The 21,223-nt window shown below is 36.6% G+C and overlaps 1 protein-coding gene across 1 annotated transcript in view; it reads right to left on the bottom strand.

The window, feature by feature from the left end:
* The window catches only part of LOC138711922 (cytochrome P450 6j1-like), a 100,212-nt gene that overhangs the window by 29,472 nt on the left and 49,517 nt on the right, over positions 1-21,223 (bottom strand). The window contains exons 4-6 of the mRNA XM_069843221.1: positions 14,226-14,447; positions 11,661-11,924; positions 3,444-3,616 (exon numbers count right to left, since the gene is read on the bottom strand). Of these exons, the coding sequence (XP_069699322.1) occupies positions 3,447-3,616; positions 11,661-11,924; positions 14,226-14,447 (656 nt within the window). The 3' untranslated portion in view covers positions 3,444-3,446. The remainder of the gene's footprint in view (positions 1-3,443; positions 3,617-11,660; positions 11,925-14,225; positions 14,448-21,223) is intronic.

The raw sequence follows: 21,223 nt of genomic DNA, 5'->3' as shown, positions 1-21,223 counted from the left end.
GCTTAACCTAAGCTTCCTATGTAAAGGGACTGAAGAAACTTGTGTTTACTAGAGATACGCACCGTATATTGTGTGTTCCAGATATATAGTTTTCCTCCTTTCCCCACTCTTTCGCTGCATAATATTGGACGGTACTCTACTATTCCATGAACATAATAAGCAGCAATATTTTATGAATCCCGCTGCAATCCTGTACGAAATGTGGTCACTTTAAGATTACCACAGATTTCCCAGCATTAGTTTCGGTAACTAATTGCGTTTAAAATTAAAGCCAAAAATTCGTCGGTTTTTCTTCATCCATGATGCATGGAATAAAGAATTCGTGATGAAAAAAACATTGTCATTACATAGTAATACAATCGGTCTGTAACATATATATTCATGAAAACTTTAATATATACACTTAATACACAAGTTCTCTCTTATTATGAAATTTGAGCAAGTTATTCATGCCAGGCGGATGCAGTGTCTTTTACCAGGAAATTTCAAAAGTTGTAGCCTAGAGGCTAGTAATTTTTCCGACTTTTTATCTAAGTTTAAGTACCGTAGCGAATAAGATTATTGAAATAATTTCTTGACAAAACAAGTGAACTTCTTTGCTGTGTTCATATTGATGCCCAGAGTCTTGCGATAGTAAGGGCCAATTTTATCGTGTCCACTATTTGAAGCTACTCCAGCTGCTCCAACTCGTTCTTCTGGAGAAATATAGAACGCGATGTTTTTATTCGTAAAGGCTATTCGTTATCTCGTGAAACCTGCCTGCGCGTGAGGAGAAGAAGAAAGTGGAATGAGAAGCTTCCCTTCCTCACTACGCTTTCACTTGCTCGTTTACCACAAGTTTCTTACTGTAAGCTACAGTGCACCAATCCGTTTCGATTCACAAGGTAACGAATGACCTTTACCAGTCGTGCTCACAGAGGGCAACCTGCACTCAGTGCATATATGTGGAGCTAGGGCAGGGCAAGGTGCATTACGCTGTGATGATGTAACAGCGCGCTAGTTCGAGCTTCTCCCCAGCTGATCAACCTTTCTTGGCTTGTATACTTGGCTTTCCTGACAGATGTGACAAATCACTTAAATGACCTAAATATTTCCTTGCAAGGTAAAGATCTTCTGATTATTAATTTGTTCAATAAAATTAAAGCCTTTCGAATGAAACTTAATTTGTAGACACAGCAAATACAAGAACACAATTTGCCTCATTTTCCAAACCTCAGCAAATTTGTGTCTAATGTTACGGATTCACAATACGCTGCATTTGTGGAGTCTTTGACTAACATAGATAAGGCATTTGAGGAACTATTCAGTGAAATGGAATCCCTTCATTTGGATTTTCAAATATTCATGTTACCATATCCACAGTTCCCTCCACGCTTCAAATGCAATTAATAGATCTCAAATTTGACAGCTTTCTTGAGGTGAAGTTCAAAATAACTGAAGATATAACTACATTCTATCATTATATCTGATCTGATCGTTCTCCACGTCTGCACAGGCATGCAGCAAAAATAATGAGTATGTTTGGTACGACGTACTTTTGTGAGCAGGTTTTCTCTGTTTAAAAATGTGTGAAATCAGCCACAGATCACAGCTAAGCGATAAGCATTTGACATCTATGATTCGGCTGCATTCGAGTAGATCGATTGTTCCAGATATTACTCGTCTGGTGACACAAACACATATGTAATGCCTAGCAATTTAAGTTTACGTCTGTTCCTAAAACACTGTTTCTGTTTATAATGACTTTTGTCAATGTAAATGTAATAAATTGACATTTTGTTTGAAAGACGATCCTACATCCTTATCTTCTTGCCCCGCTGGCTCCGTCGAGTTCCATAGCACCGAGTTCTACTCGTTGCCTGATCCATACTTGCCCAGTCTGCACCCTCTCGCCCCGGGTGAAGCTTCAGGGCGGTCCCATGAGCATCCCTGCCCTATACTACGAGAAAATGGTTTGATTGCTGATAGGATGCATGTATAAGAGAACAATTATTTCTTTTTAAAATACCTGTTATTCATGTACTACGGTACAAAAGTAGCACCATTGAGATGATTTCATTGAGTCCGCCATACCCTAGGGCCTAGGCACTACAATTCGCAGAGATTTGAGTTTTTCGTGTAACTATTATTTAAGTGTTACCTTTCAGTATGTTTTGTTTAGGCAACAATCCAAAAACAGGTTTGGACCTTAAAAGTGACACCAATAAGGCATCACTCTTGAGGCAACTAAGCCAGGAGAAAATGGAGAAGGTCTTTGACTCTATGTAGAAAAAAATAAAGGACACATCTTTTTCTTTAATATTCAGGCATAGTTAGGCCTACATACACACTGAAATGCGGAGTTCAGAACTATATTTTCCAGCAAACGGATCACGATGGTATGAGTTGACCTCCGTATATTGAACTAGCAGGTACTTGCGTGGTTTAAGAATAAGGGACAGTATTGTTAGCCTATAATATATTAAATTGGTTCATCTCTACAGACAATTTTGGCCTTTTTCTCTATAAGGATAACTAAGTGATTTAGTACCTACTGCTAATCATAAAATATTAGTACTCTGAACCAATAATATGATGAAGTACGATGGATAAAATGAAAATTAACGTCCAAATTACGCCAGTTTTAATTTAGTTAACGTTTTATGGCTAAAATTTAAATCAGTTTTACAAAATATATGTCTTAGGACAAGTAATTAAATAACAGGAACTTTATTCTAAAGTTCATGAACATTTATGTACAATGAAATTTTGTATTTCAGGACACAAAATGGTTCCTTATCAATACGCCATGAAAATGTGACGATCGAGCAGTATGCTCCTGCGCAGCAGCTCGTACAACATGGCCGCTTCATTGTTGACTTGCACTGTAGAAGAACAACGAAACGTTATTAATTTCTTCTTCTTCTTCTTCTTCTTTGGTGGTCAGTGGGAGCGAATCAAGTCCTGGGTGCACCATTATGAATCAGAGAGTACGAAATAGCCGATGGGGTGGAAGCACATGTTGTCTTCGGAAAGACACAGGCATCCGCTGGGAAAGTCATGCTGAAGACCTTTTGGGATGTCAGTGGTGCATTTCCAGAAAAATGATCAAACTATGAGTAATGCTCAATATAGTACATGTTGGTAAGCAAATTGAAGACTGTCATATGATGAAAACGCCGGGGACTTCTGTCAAAATGAGTATTGCACGACAGCGCCCCCCCCCCAATACGGCTGTGCTTACAATGGATGCAATACGTTGATATGAAATTTAAGATGTTCAAACAACCACCATACAGTTCTGACCTGGTTCCATCGGACTTTCACTTGATTGGACCCTTGAAAGAACATTTGTGGTGGTCAGAGTTTGCAGATAACAACGTATAAATGTTCATAATAATCACTTAGGCTATGACTTGAGCGGATATAAAAATCGTCCGATACCGTACGGCGAAGCGACCCACTTCTCACGCGCTTATCCTGTTGAATTTGAGGTACACCGTGTCGAGCGGCAGGAGTAGGAACGGCCTGGGGTTGAACCTCAGTGGAACAGGAGTTTCCTCACAAGGCACCACCTCATAGTGGGACAGGATGTTTATGAGTCCAGATTTGACCTGCATGTTTCCGAACCGGATACCTGCAAAACAAGCAATATGGAGATTTGTTTAGAAGTCAGTACTATAAGCCTACATAAAATTTGATATGAAGGAAATTTGAAATAGAATTCATTACTCTACTGTATATAAAATAATTTGAGTTACAATGGTTGGTAGTGATTCTGATCAAGGGATAAAGAAGCGGATGTTATATTTGGTTTCTGTTTAACACTGCAGACAAAGGCACAGTTCATTCAGTTGATGGCTTCTTAAGAGGCAAGAAGGGTTCAATTTCTTAACAAATTTTATTATGTATGTGTTTGCAATGATATACATCGATTCATAGATTCTATTCTTAATCGTGAAAATCTCATACGGAACGTCTCTACCGGACCGATAATACGTCTGCTTACCATGTCAGAGAACTTGGTTGAAATTCTAGTGTATCCAAGTCTAATCTATCACGTAGAAAGATACTGTGAGGTCCTCGTTTTCGCAATTTTCTCTCGTTTTTCTTTCTAAGCGTTCCATAGTGTCTCCATTAGCTAATAATAATTGCGTGTGTGTAAATCAGTCTCGCATATCCTCTACTGACAGTGTCTGTCACAGTAACTTGATACACATGGATGGATATATATATATATATATATATATATATATATATATATATATATATATATATATATATATCATATATCACAATAAGAAGAGTGGTTTTAACGGGAGTTCAGATTTAGATTAATTTTGGATAAATAGTAGGCCTATCTTTACACCCGAATGTGACTTTTTGTACTCTCCTGATACGCACATTATTAATTATATTTCGCACAGTATTTAAATTTTTTAACGATCCTGTAGAAGCCTTACAATATTCGCAAGAAAATTAAAATCTGATTTTTGTTTTTCTGATCCGCCTACCTGACACCGCTGCAGCTTTCAGATCTTCGAAAGATATCAACACTAATCTCGAAACTTCAACAAGAAATGATCTCCATTAACTTTGTACATGTGTTAAATACGAATTGTTGGACGGAGAAATTATTTTATGAAAATAAATGCCTTTCTATATATATATATATATATATATATATATATATATATATATATATATATATATATGTCAGTTTCTTATTGCAAACGGGAGTATTATTGTTCCAGAATTTTCCTGTTATGTGTTGCTTTATTAATACATCCGCATGTCATAACAGATGACATATATGTCAGGAAAACAATTTCAAAAATATGTATATATGAAATAGAGAGAAAAATAAATACAATAGGTAGCAATCATAGTACAATATGCAATTTAGAAAGTTTATAAATTAAACATTATATAAATGATTATGTAAAATGCTTATGGATTTCTTTAAGATATTTAAACAAATATTTTTAATATCTTGGGATATCATTCATATTGTTTTCAAATGTCAGTAGTACCGGTATATTTATATTTTACTTTACTAAAGATATGTTATGTAAATATTATCCGAATATAAAGACATCCGCTTACATTTGTAATTGCTTCTATGTATAGTCGTGGTTCAAATTGATCTGAAGTTTAATCATTGTTATGATCGATAAGTTCTTCTACATCTATTCAGGTCCCATTAAAAAGCAACGAAATTCTTTTATTTTTTAATTATTTTTTTTTGGAAAATGTCTCATGGAAAAGAAGTGGACCTTACTGCACAACCGGTGGGTTCAGAATGCTGTGTCTTACGAAAATATCCGTGCATGCACTTGTCTATATTATTTAATGCATTTGTATAGTGTTCTATGACAGCTTTACAGTGGGAAAGGTAATGGATTTAATGACTTCTCAGTATTTTTTGAACACGCGGTAGTAGCAAAACCAATAGCTCTTTTCTTAGACATGTTTTACCTCGCCATTTCGCACAGTCTTACAACCCAATACGGTGTAAGGAGGGGATAATACCAAAGGGGTTTAGCTGTTGTGATGGAAGGTGTATCCTCATTGAAGATCCTTAGTTTGCCGCTTTGTGGGAGGAATATATAACTGTGTTCCGATGATAGCGATGGAAAGAAACTGATCATAAGTGTTGCCAATATTACAGTTTTAAATAGATAGCTATGATGAATACCCATTATTTACAGAATTTGGGAGTTTTATAACAATGATGATATTACTGAATCAGAAAATGTCTTTATGTACAGCCCATTTACATACTTTACATACATTCCAGACCCAATACAATGATTGAATCGATTGACAAGTTGAATTGTGACTTACCCACTGTTTCCACTTGGGCGGCCAATTTCGGACTCGCCCTTAATCCAAGTAAGACTCAAGCTATAGTTATTGGAAATAAACATTTAGTTAACTCTCTTAACAACAGTAATCTTCTAGTTGTTACGCTTAACAACACACTAATTCCTTATTCATATGTCGTACAAAAATCTTGGTTTCTTTTTCGATAATAGGCTAACCTAAATTAGAATTTTAAAGTTAAAGAAACAATAAAAAAACCTGTTCCTCCATTCACTGTTTGAGTCTCTTAAGAAACGTTTTGCCACAGCAACTGAAACTGCCCTAGTACAAATCTCTTGAATTGCTCACGCCGGGAAACGCACCATGGACCGCTCGCGTGGAAACGTACATATATGCTATTCACCTGCATTACAGGCGCTGTGTTCAGTCCAAATTTGTTGAGTATGGCGATGTTCGCTCTGTTTGTTCCTCCTTCTCATAAAAATATTTGTTGTCCTCCACTCCCACCCCTTCATGTTTTAACCCTTTAAGGATCTTAGCACAGATCTTGCTATTAGTTTCTCATATTAAATAAGATGAAGATTGTAATGCCTTGGTTGCCTCTCTCATGATCGAACATTGCAAGACACTGCCATCTACGGAGCGAAGGCCATTGACAGAAGTAAGAGTGCAAGTCTGAATATAGCTTACTGCTATCTGGTGCATACTTACCAAGAGCTCTATCTAAAGAAAAACCAGTTAATTTGGCATGCAGTATCACAGAAAAGCATTTATTTTGTTTCAATAACGCCCTAATTTCTGTAGATAAAGACGTGTTCTGAAGGATTACCATGTTTGTGATTAGAAGTGTTTTTTTTTATTACAGTTATTGGTTTGTATATAAGTAAGCGAATTCTTTATCGTAATTTCTGTTATTTCTTATTTTCTTCGAGAAAGTGTGGACGTATATTATTGAGCTTTCCTTACTTAATTTTCACCTTGTAAAAAACCGTTTACGATACCGTATATTCGAACAAACAAATTCATATCTTTAAAGTGGAAAGTCTGAAACAATACTTTGTGATAATCTCATGAGACGCCTGTATTAGCTTCGTGTCGTTTATACGTTTATAGTGTACTGTTTATGTGATGAAGTACCTGTAAGTGTATTAACCTACTTATTTTATAATGTTTATACTAGAGTCGTACATAAAGGCCCAGCCCACGATCTGCTTTATCACTGCAGCCCAATGGCACTAAACAGTGTCGCACGGAACTAGCCCGTGACGTCACCCTGCATCACCGCACGGGTAGCGGCGGACTGCTTGTGGAGCGGTTTAGCGGATTTGTTTGTATGAAAGCATGAGCCCAAGTTTCCGCTTCTATCAGTTACTTATGAATTGAGTTGGCGCGGGTTTGTGCTTGTGTGTACGGTTCGATCAACGATCAGCTACTGTTTCAAGCGTTTTCGTTTTTGATTTGTTTTTCAAGATGAGTCAAAATAATGGTGCATCACAAAGAAAATACAGTCTCTGTGAGATTGCTATTACACTATCAAAATTCTTTGACAAAGAATATTATGATAAAATATTTCATCAAAGATCTTTGATAAAAGATAGGATTTGGGGTATAGTACACCACATAAAATCTTTTAATAGTACATTATGCAACGAGCCTGTAATGGTAGTAATTAAGACGCAAGTATGATTGTTTATGAAACGAGCTCAAGCGAGTTTCATAATTTTCATACGAGCGTCTTAATTACCACTACAGGCAAGTTTCATACGACTTTTTATGCTCGACCATAATTCTAACTTGAAAAATTATGATTATGTGCGAACTGACCTGAATTGTGAGATGTGCGCAGACGCGAAAGTATTGATTTTTTCCAAGGCCGAATTTCATTGACCTTGGCACAGAATAAGATGAACATTACTCTGATTTAACCTGAAAATTGATTTAGAATTGAAAAACGAGGTGACAAATTGAATTTATTTGAATATTATTTACAATTAACTCTAATTATTATAGTAACAGAACATAACCTTCTGCGACAGTATTGGATTTCCAGCCTCCGTGACTTTTCGCTAATTCTCTTTCGGTTGCATATCCGAGAATAATCGATACTTGCGGTTTTATAACGGTACAAAGCTGACTTGTCATTGGCTGAACACCTGTAAGCTGACTTGTCATTGGCTGAACACCTGTACTTTAATGAGTAGGTGTACTTTAATGACATGCATTAAAGGACTGCTACCAGGTGTATAATTACTACATTTCGGCATGGTTGAGCATAAAATATTTAAACAATTTTATCAAAGAAAATCTAAAATTAGGAACAAATCTCTCCTAACACTTGTTCCACAACAATGAACATGTGTTCCGTGGATTTGTTGGTACTGATATATACGCCCTAAGTTTATGATTTGTTTATATACTAATATTTACGCTTTAAGTTTACAACGCCATGAATAAAGAACATTATTATGCTTGTTTATCTAAAATTAGTTCAATTATTACAATATAAATGTTACTGAGAAAGAAACGCCTTTGGGTTAAACTCCTGATCACAATACAAATATGTGGTCAGGGGTTAAACCGTGGATTGCAAAACGTGATAAGAGAGGTATACATCAGAACTTACTGAAAGAGCTACAATGAGAGGACTTGAAAAGTTATACAAATTATTATAAAATATTACTTACTTACTTACTTACTTACAAATGGCTTTTAACGAACCCACAGGTTCATTGCCGCCCTACATAACCCCGCCATCGGTCCCTATCCTGCGCAAGATTAATCCAGTCTCTATCATCATATCCCACCTCCCTTAAATCCATTTTAATATTATCCTCCCATCTACGTCTCGGCCTTCCCAAAGGTCTTTTTCCCTCCGGCCTCCCAACTAACACTCTATATGCATTTCTGGATTCGGCCATATAATATTAATACTATATTATAAATATTATTTATTTACATTTCATTTCCTTCATACTCCGAAATCAGAATATTTGTGGTAGCAACAGTCCAGTCATATTTGGGTTCTGCCATATTTATTTCACGGTATAGAAATCTTTGATCAAAGATAACAAGCTGAACTTACATTTTATAAAAGATCTTTTATGAAAGAAACGTTTACAAAAGAAAACCCATTACACTGTCATATATTTTATAAAATATCTTTCTCAAAGAACTTTGATAGTGTAATAGCAGCCCGGAAAACCTTCATTCCAGATACCGGCCTTGAAAGCATACATGCTAAAATACAGTCTCTCTAGAGAAAAAGTAGTGAAGGAGAAAATCGCTGCTAGGGAGTTTAAAACAACAGAGTCGGATGGAAATTAAAGAAGTACCATAGAGACAGTTTTTAAATCTGTGTTCAACAGCAGTGGAAAATAATTTAATTTTGTAATGTGTCCGGTATGCAAGTAACTGTCTGCTCATGCCACACACCAAGCGAAAACACAACCGATGTGTGCAAGCAGGAAAACAGTTGAATGCGATCAACTGGTGCAGCGCTGCGGACTTGGGCTTGGGCTTGGAAGCCCAGTGCACTGGGCTAGGAAGCGACCGCGTCAAGCAGTGTTGGTCTTGGGTGGGCTGGGCTGCGGATACATTAGGACTAGCAGTGCTGAGCTGTGGGCCAGTCTGCACGACTCTGGTTTATACCATCTTCAATATTAAGTTACTACATATATTATGTAATTTCCTCTCGTACTGCTGTACGTCTTTGATTACCAGTTTCCTTTCCTATCAAATCGACTTCTTTTTTTCCAACAAGTTTCTTCCTCAATTACCAGATTAATAGGCTTGCAATAGGCAGTCTATTTCCATACTATTTCTCTATGGGCATACAGTAGACTAGTCCACACCTGTGTCTGGCCGTGAAACCAGGTGGCCCGGGTTCAATTCCTGGTGGGGGAAGTTACCTGGTTGAGGTTTTTTCCGAGGCTTTCACTCAACCCAATATGAGCAAATGCTGGGTAACTTTCGGTGCTGGACCCCTGACTCATTTCACCGGCATTATCACCTTAATTTCATTCAGACGCTAAATAACCTACTAAAATAAAAAAAATAAAATAAAAATACAGTCGACTGGGATTGGTGTAGTGTAACTGTAGTGTAGAGGAACTAATGAAAAGTTTAGTTCTATCTCACTATACTTACGTTAATTTCTTTAAGGTGTAGAAACATTTTTGGAAGGTTTATTATTTATACCTGGTTATGAAAGTGTGATATCAATCACTTAATTGTTTTATCAACAGTAATCTCACTAGACGTTTTGATTTATCTAGAGAAAATCAAAACTCGAGTGGGATTTAATTGACTATTACACGATTAGAAGAAAGTATATAAAGATTAGAAGTAACGAAGTACTCCAATACAATAAAATATTATTTGACTTACGAAAATACAACTGTCTTCAAATGTATTATTGTACCATCTCAACATTACAAATATTACGCTAGATGCCTGCTAGATGGCAGTAGTATGCCTTCTCGTCGATAACTTCTCTATCTATACACATGGCAATGTTACTAGTAAAGAAGGCTTTGTTGATTCAGTTTCATTTTTTTTATTAAAACAGTTGGATTCTATTTCAATTATCCGAATCCCAGTAATCAACGTCACTTGACAGATGATTTTCAATAAATCTTAATATTAAACAATCTCTGATACGTGACTATCCATAATATCATATAGCAGAGCTATAACATAACCTAACTAATATACACAAGTGTTAGAAAAGTTTTTATTAACGACGATGATATAAAAAATAAACATGAATAATTTTAAAAGGAATAATTATTGAATGTACAATTTTCAAATTTGAATGTGGTTGGTGGTTCAATTGATGTTATATTGGACGTGTGCGTAATAGAAGTGGAACTCGTTGATTTAGGCCTACATGGTGTATTCAACTTATTCAGGATTTCCGAATGAATAATTTTAAAAGGAATAATTATTGAATGTACAATTTTCAAATTTGAATGTGGTTGGTGGTTCAATTGATGTTATATTGGACGGGTGCGTAATAGAAGTGGAACTCGTTGATTTAGGCCTACATGGTGTATTCAACTTATTCAGGATTTCCGAATGGTGCTCTTCATTTATTTGTAAATAGGATTTCAGAAAATGCATAGGTATGATCAGTGATTTTTATTAATTCTTGTTCTTGATTGCCAATGCGAGTTATATTTGAAACTGCTGTGCATCGACTGGAGTGGTTTGTAATTATATATATATATATATATATATTTTTTTTTGACGTCCAGACCAGCGCAGTTTCAAATGTTGGCAAACAAAGAAACAAATGCTAGGTACGCGATGAAATTAAACAAATGCTAGGGACGCGATAAAATTAAACAAATGCTAGGGACGCGATAAAATTGTGCGATAAGCAGCCATGATTGGTTGAAATACGTCCTTTCGTACCGTTTTATTGGTCAAAAGTAGTATGACGTAGTAAGAGTGTAATAGTCTACAATAAAGTCACTTTTATTTGCGGTGTAAATATAAGATAAGACACCTGTACCCTCACTTCCCTTTCAAAGAAAGTTATTCACCAAAATGTTTTACGTTGTCATCCGGATTCGAACCTATCGTACATTGAAACTAAGACTAGCATGGTGATCATTGGAGCACAAAGGATGACAAGGAGAGAAGTTAAATGAGCACCCTGGAGCTAGTGCCTCTTACTCGCGGATAAGAAACTGCACTATGGTGCATCCGTGGCTGCTGGCGGGTATGCTCTCTCCCTCTTCCTGCTGCACGACGGGGCATATTACGATGCACTGCTTACCCGTTACCCATTTGAGCGTCTGCGGACGACCACTACGTTAAATGATTAATTGTACCTACACTTTGCCACTTACCTATGCACTGACGCGGCCCGTCTCCGAACGGAAGGTACGCCTTTTTGTGACGTGCCTGCTTGTTCTCCTCCGAGAAATTCTCTGGGTTGAAGGTCTCCGGGTCCGGGTAGTACTTGGGATCGTGCTGAATGCCCAGCAGAGGGATGTATACGCCAGTGCCTGCAGGCAGCGTGAACGTACCTTTCCCGGTTGGATGGGGAAGCTCGTAGTCCTTGAGGCAGGCGCGGTCCAAGAGTCCCTGAATAGGATACTTGCGGAGCGACTCTGCAAGTTTTCAGAATCAATTTATTTGACACTTTCATGTGAAGGACGCATCATTTCTAGAGAGTATGGAATTAATTTTATAATAAAATTGATATAACCTGTATATCTACCTATGTTCATTTCAAAACTTGAATAATTTTATATGTGCAGGGGACACGAATTTGAGGAAAAAGAAGTCGTTTTAATTTCCGAGGAACAAATTAAAAACCACTGCTGATTGAAGTTTCTGTTCTATCACTTAACTTCCGCCCACGTACACATTTGAATTTCAAATTGCAGCTCCTATCATCAGAGACATAATTTTAATGTGAATCATAAACCCTAACCTGAGATATAGGGCCAGAAACGTATCATTTAATGGATTTGAGTTTAGTTGATATTAGGTGCTATTACTTGTGTACTAGGAAACAAATCTATTGGCTGCTTGGCATGGCTGGAGTTTCTGTTGTCATTAAATTTATTTTTACACACTTCAAGATTTGTCCGCCGAGTTAGCTCTGTGCCTGCCTCCAGACTAGCTGGCTCGGGTTCGATTCCCGGCGGGGTCAGAAATTTTCATGTAAAATTTCTACCTCGGGTGCACAACTTCTAATCACTAGATTGTGCACCAATATGCCTGGGTTAAATCCCAAATCTCTCCGCAGTGCATATGAAGAGAAGGCATATGTCACTGTTGATAGTGATTCGTTCGTCGGATGGAGACGTTAAGCCTGGCGGCCCCCTTGGTGCTATTCGACAGGAGTAGGCTACGTGCCGGCACCGGGTTTCCCCTTCTCCCTTCCTCATCATCATCATCATCACTCATCTCCAGACACTACACTTACACGAACACTTACACATACACTCACCCTAGTACACGACATAACTCTCCACAGATACACATCATGTACAGCGTGACCCACCGAAGTGGTGTACAACTAGAAAATGTGTCACACTTCTGCCATCTATCCGCAATATGCGGAACTCGAATGACGCAAGTGAAGAGGGTTGGCATTGGACACACACACACACACACACACACACACACACACACACACACACACACACACTCTTCAAGATTTTAGGTGATATCGCATGTTTAGGATCTTTGTGTATTTATCATTAGGCCATTAACTTTTGTGATTTTGTTTCTATTCTCATTTGTTATAAATGACTTGTATTCATTTTTAAACATTATAATCATATCATTGTTATTATTACATGATGCGATTGTGGCTCTAAATCATAAACGGATGTTCAGATTTTTTTATACATGGATTATCATCCCGTTAAAATTATGTCTTAAGATAAGGGTGCAAATTTGAAATTCAAGCGTGGGGTGATTGCGGTGAAGGGGAGAAACAGAAAATTCAATCAGCAATGGTTTTGAACTTCCTCCTCGAAAATTAAATCGACATGTTTTCCCTCAAAATAGTGTCTCCTGCACATATAAAATTTTTCAAGGTTGGAAATTTTGAAATGAACACAGGATATGGTTACACTGTTATAAACGTAATATAAAGTGATCTTTATAATTGTTAGTATTCTTAAAATTCTATACAATTGTAATACGTATGCTTAGAACCGATACTTTTCTACCTGTAGGCCTATATGTAGGCTTATAGAGAAAGCACTGAGCTGCCTCCTGACGTTGACCTAAGTAACGCTTTGGCAACATTTAAGACTACAGAGCAATATCAATGTTTATTTTCATTTGACGAAACAAATTCTGCCACATAAGGGCAAAACCCTTCCAGCTAAAAATAAAAATTATCATAGGCCTACATGTAACACTAGGTACTAAATAATATTAATAATGACCATGATCTCTTCAGAAAGTACTAAATCAGCCATAAAAACTTCAGATTACAGTCTAAGTGAAATGGAGGACTGTCAAATAATTATTTAATAAACGGGAATAATTGTACCCAAAACTCTAAAAATTCAAGGCCATTGCACTTCGCCTAAAAATGTTTTTCGAAAATTGAAAATTTTCATGCTTAATTACTGGGACGTAATACAACTTTTTTCCCCTATTCAACTTTGAATTTATATATAAAAAATATATTTTTTCGATCCACCCTAATATACAGGTATTAAAAGTCTGTAATAAACAAATTTAATAAGAATTTTCTTTTGGAAAGAAGCGAGCAAATTTTATATAAATGTTTATTTGTACATACCTGCATATGTATCTAACGATCGTGAATTACTCTCGAAGTTCAACTTTCGTTGATTACTATAGTGCGTCATCAACATTACTTCAGCAATTTCTTTCACTCCAAAGTGTTGGGTAAAGAACATAGAGGCAATATAACTCACCCGACACCACCATGTCGAGATAGGTCATCTGTTGAATGGACTCGTACGTCACTTGCTGATCATGTCCATTCAACACTTCAGTTATTTCTTCTCTTAGTCTGTCTTGAATCTCAGGGTTGAAGGCTAATTCGTAAAGTGCGTAAGTGAGGGTAGAGGCTGCCATTTCGAAGCCAGCGAATAGGAAGGAAAACATAATTCCTACCAAGTCGTCGCCCTCGATGTCTGTAATTACAAATCATATTCTGAGAAATAACTTATTTCTTGATTCTGCAGAACAAGAACGTACCGAATTTCGTCGGTTTGCAAGCAAAGTACACTGAATAAAAAATATTACATCTGAGAGAAAGGCGTATATAATGTATGTGTATTGCAAAATGAAATGCACATAAAGAGAAGTAGTTTACTAAAAGTGATATTTTGAGGATTCAGTTTTGTCAAGAATTTTGAAACGCCTTTTGGTGAGAAGTAATATTTTTTTCTTAACGTGTTTTGCTTGTAAGCCGATGATATAATCTCAAACATTGGAATAAGTTTTTAGAACAATTTATTTCTGCCATTATGAATTGGTTTATATTTAATGATAAAACACACATGTTTAGGTCGATAATACATTGTTCATTGATTCGATGAAATACATTAAAGGTGATATCTTACAGTTGTATGAACACTTATAAATTCGTTGAGGAATATTAGTTAGACATGTTTCGGAGAATGCTTCTCCATCTTCAGTGACAAATACTACGACGAGGTGGTTAAGATGTTCGAACACAAGAATACAGTTCGAACATCTGAACCACCTGTCGTAGTATTTGTCACTGAAGATGGAGAAGCATTCTCCGAAACATGTCTAACTAATATTTCTCAACGAATTTATAAGTGTTCATACAACTGTAAGATATCACCTTTAATGTATTTCATGAATTGGTTTCCCTAAGATCAGCCTTATTGCAAGCGATAATATAGTAAATGTATGATTACTATTATTGAATGTTCTATGCATAAAATAGTGATAACTCTGTATATTACGAGTAGAACACGCAACTGAAATATTTCATAATAAAATCAGTAGGTCTATTATATACAAAAACTACGTTCTTTTAATAGCCAAGACATGTGCGCCAAATGGATGTTTCTTGACAAACGCGTTTAAAATTCCATAATATATTTACTAATTGTGAAGTTGACATATGCAGCAATTCTAAATTTAGAAGGGAGCATAATATCTTTCTTCTTTGCAATATTTTAATACAATTTCCCCTACTTAGCTATGTGGTAGCACATCTGCCTTCAGACTAGCCGGGCCGGCTTCAATTCCCTGCGGGTCCAGAGATTTTCGTGTAAAATTTCTACCTCAGGGCTAGTAGAGGTGATGGTGCAGAACTTCTAATCACTTAATTGTGCACCAATATACCTGAGTTAAATCCAAAATCTCTCCGCAGTGCATACTAAGAGAAAGCATATATCACTGTTGATAGTGATTCTCCCGTCAGACAAGGACGTTAAGCCTGACAGTTCACTTGGTGCTTGCTATTCGACAAGATTAAGCTATATGCCGGCACCGGGTTTCCCCTTCTTCTTTCCTCATCATCCTAATCCATTCCCTACATTACACTTACACGAAAATTTATACATACACTCATCCTAGTACACGACATAACTCTCCACATATATACATCATGCACAGTGTAGACCGCCGAAGTGGTGTGCAACTTGAAAATGGGTCACATTCTTGCCATTTATCCGCAATAAGTGGAACCCGAATCACGTAATTGAAGTGGGTAGGCATTGGATACGCTCCTGCATATTTTAATACAAAATATTGAAGATTTGATTGTGTTTGAAATGACGTAATAGAGTATAGTAACATTCATATGTATACAAAATTGCAGTGTCTGCGATTAGCCTATACCACTTATTGCTATAAGTCAGGCATTCAGAACCCTTAAGTAGGGGAAATATGACGTCAGCCTCACTGCACTTCTATTGGGGATAATCGACTTCTGCGTAGAGTTGTTTACATACTTTGCGCGTGCAAGATATATCAGTGGCGGCACTGTAATTTTTAAAAAGGATTGTAATAAAGTCATGTGTTATCTCGTTTCACGGTTTACAATTATGCTAGATTTCCTGTAGGTAGTTTCTTTCAGAATTCTTTGCACCTAGCCTGCTTTTGAATTTCGAAAACGTTCATTCTAACACCACCTACGGAAACATAAATGTATGACATTTAAGTAATGAACCTTGAAAGTCACTATTAATTTCAATTCAAAATGAACACAGCGAGTGATGTTCTTAAGTTAACAGCAAATAAATAAAAAATCAATATACAGTTTGTAATAATTATAATCACTAGATTGTGCACCAATATGCCTGGATTAAATCCCAAATCTCTCCGCAGTGCATTTGGAGAGCAGGCAATATGTCACTGTTGATAGTGATTCGTCCGTTGGATGGGGACGTTAAGCCTGGCGGCCCCATTGGTGCTATTCGACAGGAGTAGGCTACGTGCCGGCACCGGGTTTCCCCTTCTCCCTTCCTCATCATCATCATCATCATCATCATCACTCATTCCAGACACTACATTTACACGAACACTTACACATACACTCACCCTAGTACACTACATAACTCTCCACAGATACATTTTTATGTATAGCGTGACCCGCCGAAGTGGTGTACAGCTAGAAAATGGGTCGCAGTTCTGCCATCTATCCGTAATATGCGGAACCCGAAGCACGCAAGTGAAGTCGGTAGGTATTGGATACACACACACAGTTCGTAATAATGAAAGTTCGTACATTCCATAATTCTTAATATGGGCATTGCTGAAATGTGGTTTAATATTGAAATGACGAGTAGAAATAAATTGGATGGAACACAGTAAACAAACAATTCTTTCCTCTTCTTCAACAACAAAATAATTATATTCCCATTTCCTTTGGAAATATTATTTCTTCAGGGATTTAGATTTTGCCATGTTCCAGTTCGCTTTAAACTACAATACGCGTATTATGTATTTATTTATTTGTTTGTTTGTTTTATTTATTTATCAATTTCTTTATCTATTTATTTATTTATCTATTTACTTATTTGGCTGCAGTGCGTTACAAAGTTGAATGACAGCATTGACCTCCGGTCATATAGCTAACACTCACTTATCAACATACAATTTATATATCGTCCTATTACTAACAAAACCAGTTAAGTCCAGTAATGCAAGTTTTGTAAAAACGTGAATTAAAACTTTATTAATGCACGAAAAATCATAATAAATTCTTCAAATAAAGTAATTGGTTTGTTGCCTGCATGCAACATTTCGGACTTAATTCATTTCAGCAGAATACAGAGCACGGAAAGACAAGTCGGGGACTGTACTTAACTTAATTTACACAAAAAGTGGACTTAATCGGTTTTACTAGTAATAGGACGATATATGCATAGGTGATTCTCTTACATTATATGCACACATACATTTTAAAATTTATTTTACATGTCTTTTAACTTATTTATTTCCCTCATTCTTTTTTCTCTTACTTTCCAAAGCTATGTTCCTAAGGATTTTATTATCTGTTCATTTATAATTTTTGATAGCGTTTTGTATAGGCTACCTGCCGCCGCGAGAATGAATGTAGTTGCAGCCGAGCGTAACTAGAATGCTATGACCATACTGGCAGAAAAGGTGGGTAGTAAGGCAGTCACTCTGAGGAGTTACAGTTCTGCAGGTCTGCTATAAGTGATCCACTTTTTAGGTATATGAGATACAGTTTGATCTTTAAGTCGCTCCACAGTAATGTAATAAGCATGAACCCGCTAAATATGAGAAGTGTGGTGATAATTCTGACTCTGTGTTAGCATTAGCATAGACAACCATTCAGGAATGATTAGGACAATGGCGGACTAGTTGAAGTTAATTGAGAGATATCAGTAAAAAGAGATAATGCAAAAAAAAAAAATAAAAATAATAATAATAATAATAATAATAATAATAATAATAATAATAATAATAATAAGTGAACTTCCCTTTTCAAATAGTATGTTGAAAATTTGAAAATGTTCCCCATTCTGTCGAAGGCGTAGATCCACACGTTTTATTTTATTATGGAGCAATTTAATTGAAGTTTATTTTGTTACTGAATTTATGTAAATTCTTATTTCCAATTTTAGGTCATCAATTCTTTAGAGTTGCCTTGATATAGGCCTACTGCCGACTTAACAGCATCTGAAAAGAAATAATTGGGTAGAGTAAGATTATGGAATCTCCGAGGCCATAGTCCTTGAGAAATCATCCTCTTTCCGAAAATGTCTCCTAACAAATTCATTGACGCATGGCCTGTATGAGCCGTAGCATTATCCTGTTAAATGAAATCATTTAGCAATTATTCTTCATGAAATTTAATCGTCCAATAAATGGAAGAGAATATTGGAGCAGTAAACTTCAGAACAATGGTTCTTTATAAAAATAGAGCCAAAAATAAGAGAAAGGTGGAAAACGAGGAAATATTGGAGAATGCTCGGATTGCAGCGAATGACCTGCCCTTTTGCAGAACACTATGAATTAATCAATTTAAGCATCCAGGCCACACTCCTATTTTCTCTCGATCCAGTTTCGTTTCCTTCACTGCATACGGATTTTGAGATGATCAAATTCTGTAATTTTAAGAATTAGCGTAACACGACAGGTGAAACCAGGCTTCATCCGTAAAATGTGAAAATGTTCTAACCGAGACTTCAAAACCATGGCGCTGAATCTGCAATCATTCACAGCAATGAATATGCTTCTCGTGGTCGCAGAATTGGTTGTTCTGTTATAAACATTTTCAATCCTGTCACAGCACGCTTACACACTGGAACAGGGAATCCAACACTGACCGTTATCTCTAACCCTTGACAGTGTCTGAAGTGAGATATCAACTTCTCTGCAATTATACTGACCGCCATTGTACTGCTATAGCGTGGAGGGACTAAAAGATCGCAGTGTAGAAAAGAGCCTGCGCCAGAGACCACTTATCCGTACTGCGCAGAATGTAATGGTGGGTATCGGTTGTGTTCTCGAGTCACTCCGTGGCATACTGTCAGGCATCAGTACGTTTTACATAGTACTGTACTTATAAATTAGGCCTACAGGTTGAAGCTGAGTTTTTCATTTCGTATCCCCAACTATTTTGTTCCTTATCCATCTGCGTATCTGTTTAGTATTTTCAATTGCCTATTTTTTTGACGTTTTGGTCTCAAATCATTTTTTGTAATAACTAATTTCCTTCCATTTGTTTTAAATGTCCTTTTAACTGATTTTGAAACCTAAGTTATGAAAATATACGATCTCTTTGTATATATTTAGTACTTCCTTATTTGTAATTAAACTTAATTAAGGCACAAGCATGAATAATAAGCCTGGTGTTGCTAGCAATTATTTACAATATAGCGAAATATTTGCAAGAATAAAAGGATTCAATTGAAATATATTGTTCAATCTACGAGTGAAGCTTCTGGAGCGAAGAAAATATTAAAAAAACCACTGGTCAGGTCAAATTTTCAACTCGGAAGGAAAGTCTGAAGAGAGTTTGAAGAAAGTGGAGATCGATTACTTTGCTAATGGAGTTGTTAGAAGGAAAATACATTAGTATCATACTATAAATAAAACTGTTCCAACTTCGGCAACAGTGAATACTTATTTTCAGAACAGTGGAGGTTTAAAATGCAACAGAAAGTATCTAAGAAAACTCATTCTTTAACTAGGCTTCAAATAGAAGAAATGTGACAAGAAAAAACTTCTTATTGAAAAACCCGCGATTATTTCCTGGCGTGGTAATCGCCTCCGAGGAATTCGAAAATACCGTAAACAGAAGGGAGACATTATATATTTAGATGAGACTTATGTAAAAGCTCGCAACACGATTGGTTCATGTGGGCGTGGTTTGGCAATCTGATGACAAAGCAGGGGTCACAACGTCTATTGGTGAAAGACCTAGACTGATTATAGCTCATGCAGAAGAAGAAAATGGCTTCGTAAAAATACTCTGCTAAACTTCTTATCAAAGCAGAAGACGGGCGACTAGAATGACAACATGAACGCCTTTAACTTCACGAAATGGCTAGAAACGCAATTTCTGCCTTATATGCCTTGTAAGTCAGTCGCTATGACTGACAATGGGAGCTATTACAGACTGCAGATAAATAAAAAGTCTACGTCGATGACTTTCAAAAGACCTTTCATTCAGTGATTAAGTCAAAATAATATTAACTTAGCCATCGGCGTAGCTCAGGTGGTAGCGCATTTTCCTGCTGATCAGGAGTTCCGTTCGGGCGTGGCTCGATTCCCGCTTGGGTTGATTACCTGGTTAGATTGTTCCGAGGTTTTCCTCAACAATAAGGCGAATGTCAGGTAATAATATATGGCGAATTTTTGGCCTCATCTCGCCAAATACCACTTCGCAATCACCAATTCTATTGACGCTAAGGAACCCAGTAGTTAATGCGGATCGATAAATAACGAAGTAAAAAATATAAACTTTGATGAAAACATGCAGGAAAACAGATATTTTACAATTGCTGAAAACAGTGGCCGTAAACAAAAATTATCAGAGTCGACTAATCTATTAGATAACCCGGCCTAACAGACTACTTGTTTGTAACGTGCTTCCCTCTCTTCGGTGGCGTAAGTACATGCAACAGGCAGGGTTCTTTTCCATCTTGTCGACCTAACTTCGTCGCGCGAAATGCAGTAAATATTATGAATTATTAAATTCAATAATATAATCGTAATAAGGACTATCATAACTTGGGTTTTGGGCATAGGCCTACCAAACTTATTGGTGCAACATCATCCCAGTACGGTGTCAGAGATGGTAGATTAATATTCCAGAAAGCCTTTACTCCGATATGAACTACTTGTAGGCTAAATCTCCTTGGCCAGAAACAATTGCTTTGGAATATACAGGTTCATTTGGGGGAGCTTATTGGTAATAAGTTCACGGATAACGGGAAGTTATTTTCGGGAT

This window comes from Periplaneta americana, chromosome 13, assembly GCF_040183065.1.
Source record: "Periplaneta americana isolate PAMFEO1 chromosome 13, P.americana_PAMFEO1_priV1, whole genome shotgun sequence".
NCBI classification, from domain to species: domain Eukaryota; kingdom Metazoa; phylum Arthropoda; class Insecta; order Blattodea; family Blattidae; genus Periplaneta; species Periplaneta americana.
Note: the sequence above shows the minus strand (reverse complement) of the source record. Positions and strands in the feature narration are given on the sequence as shown.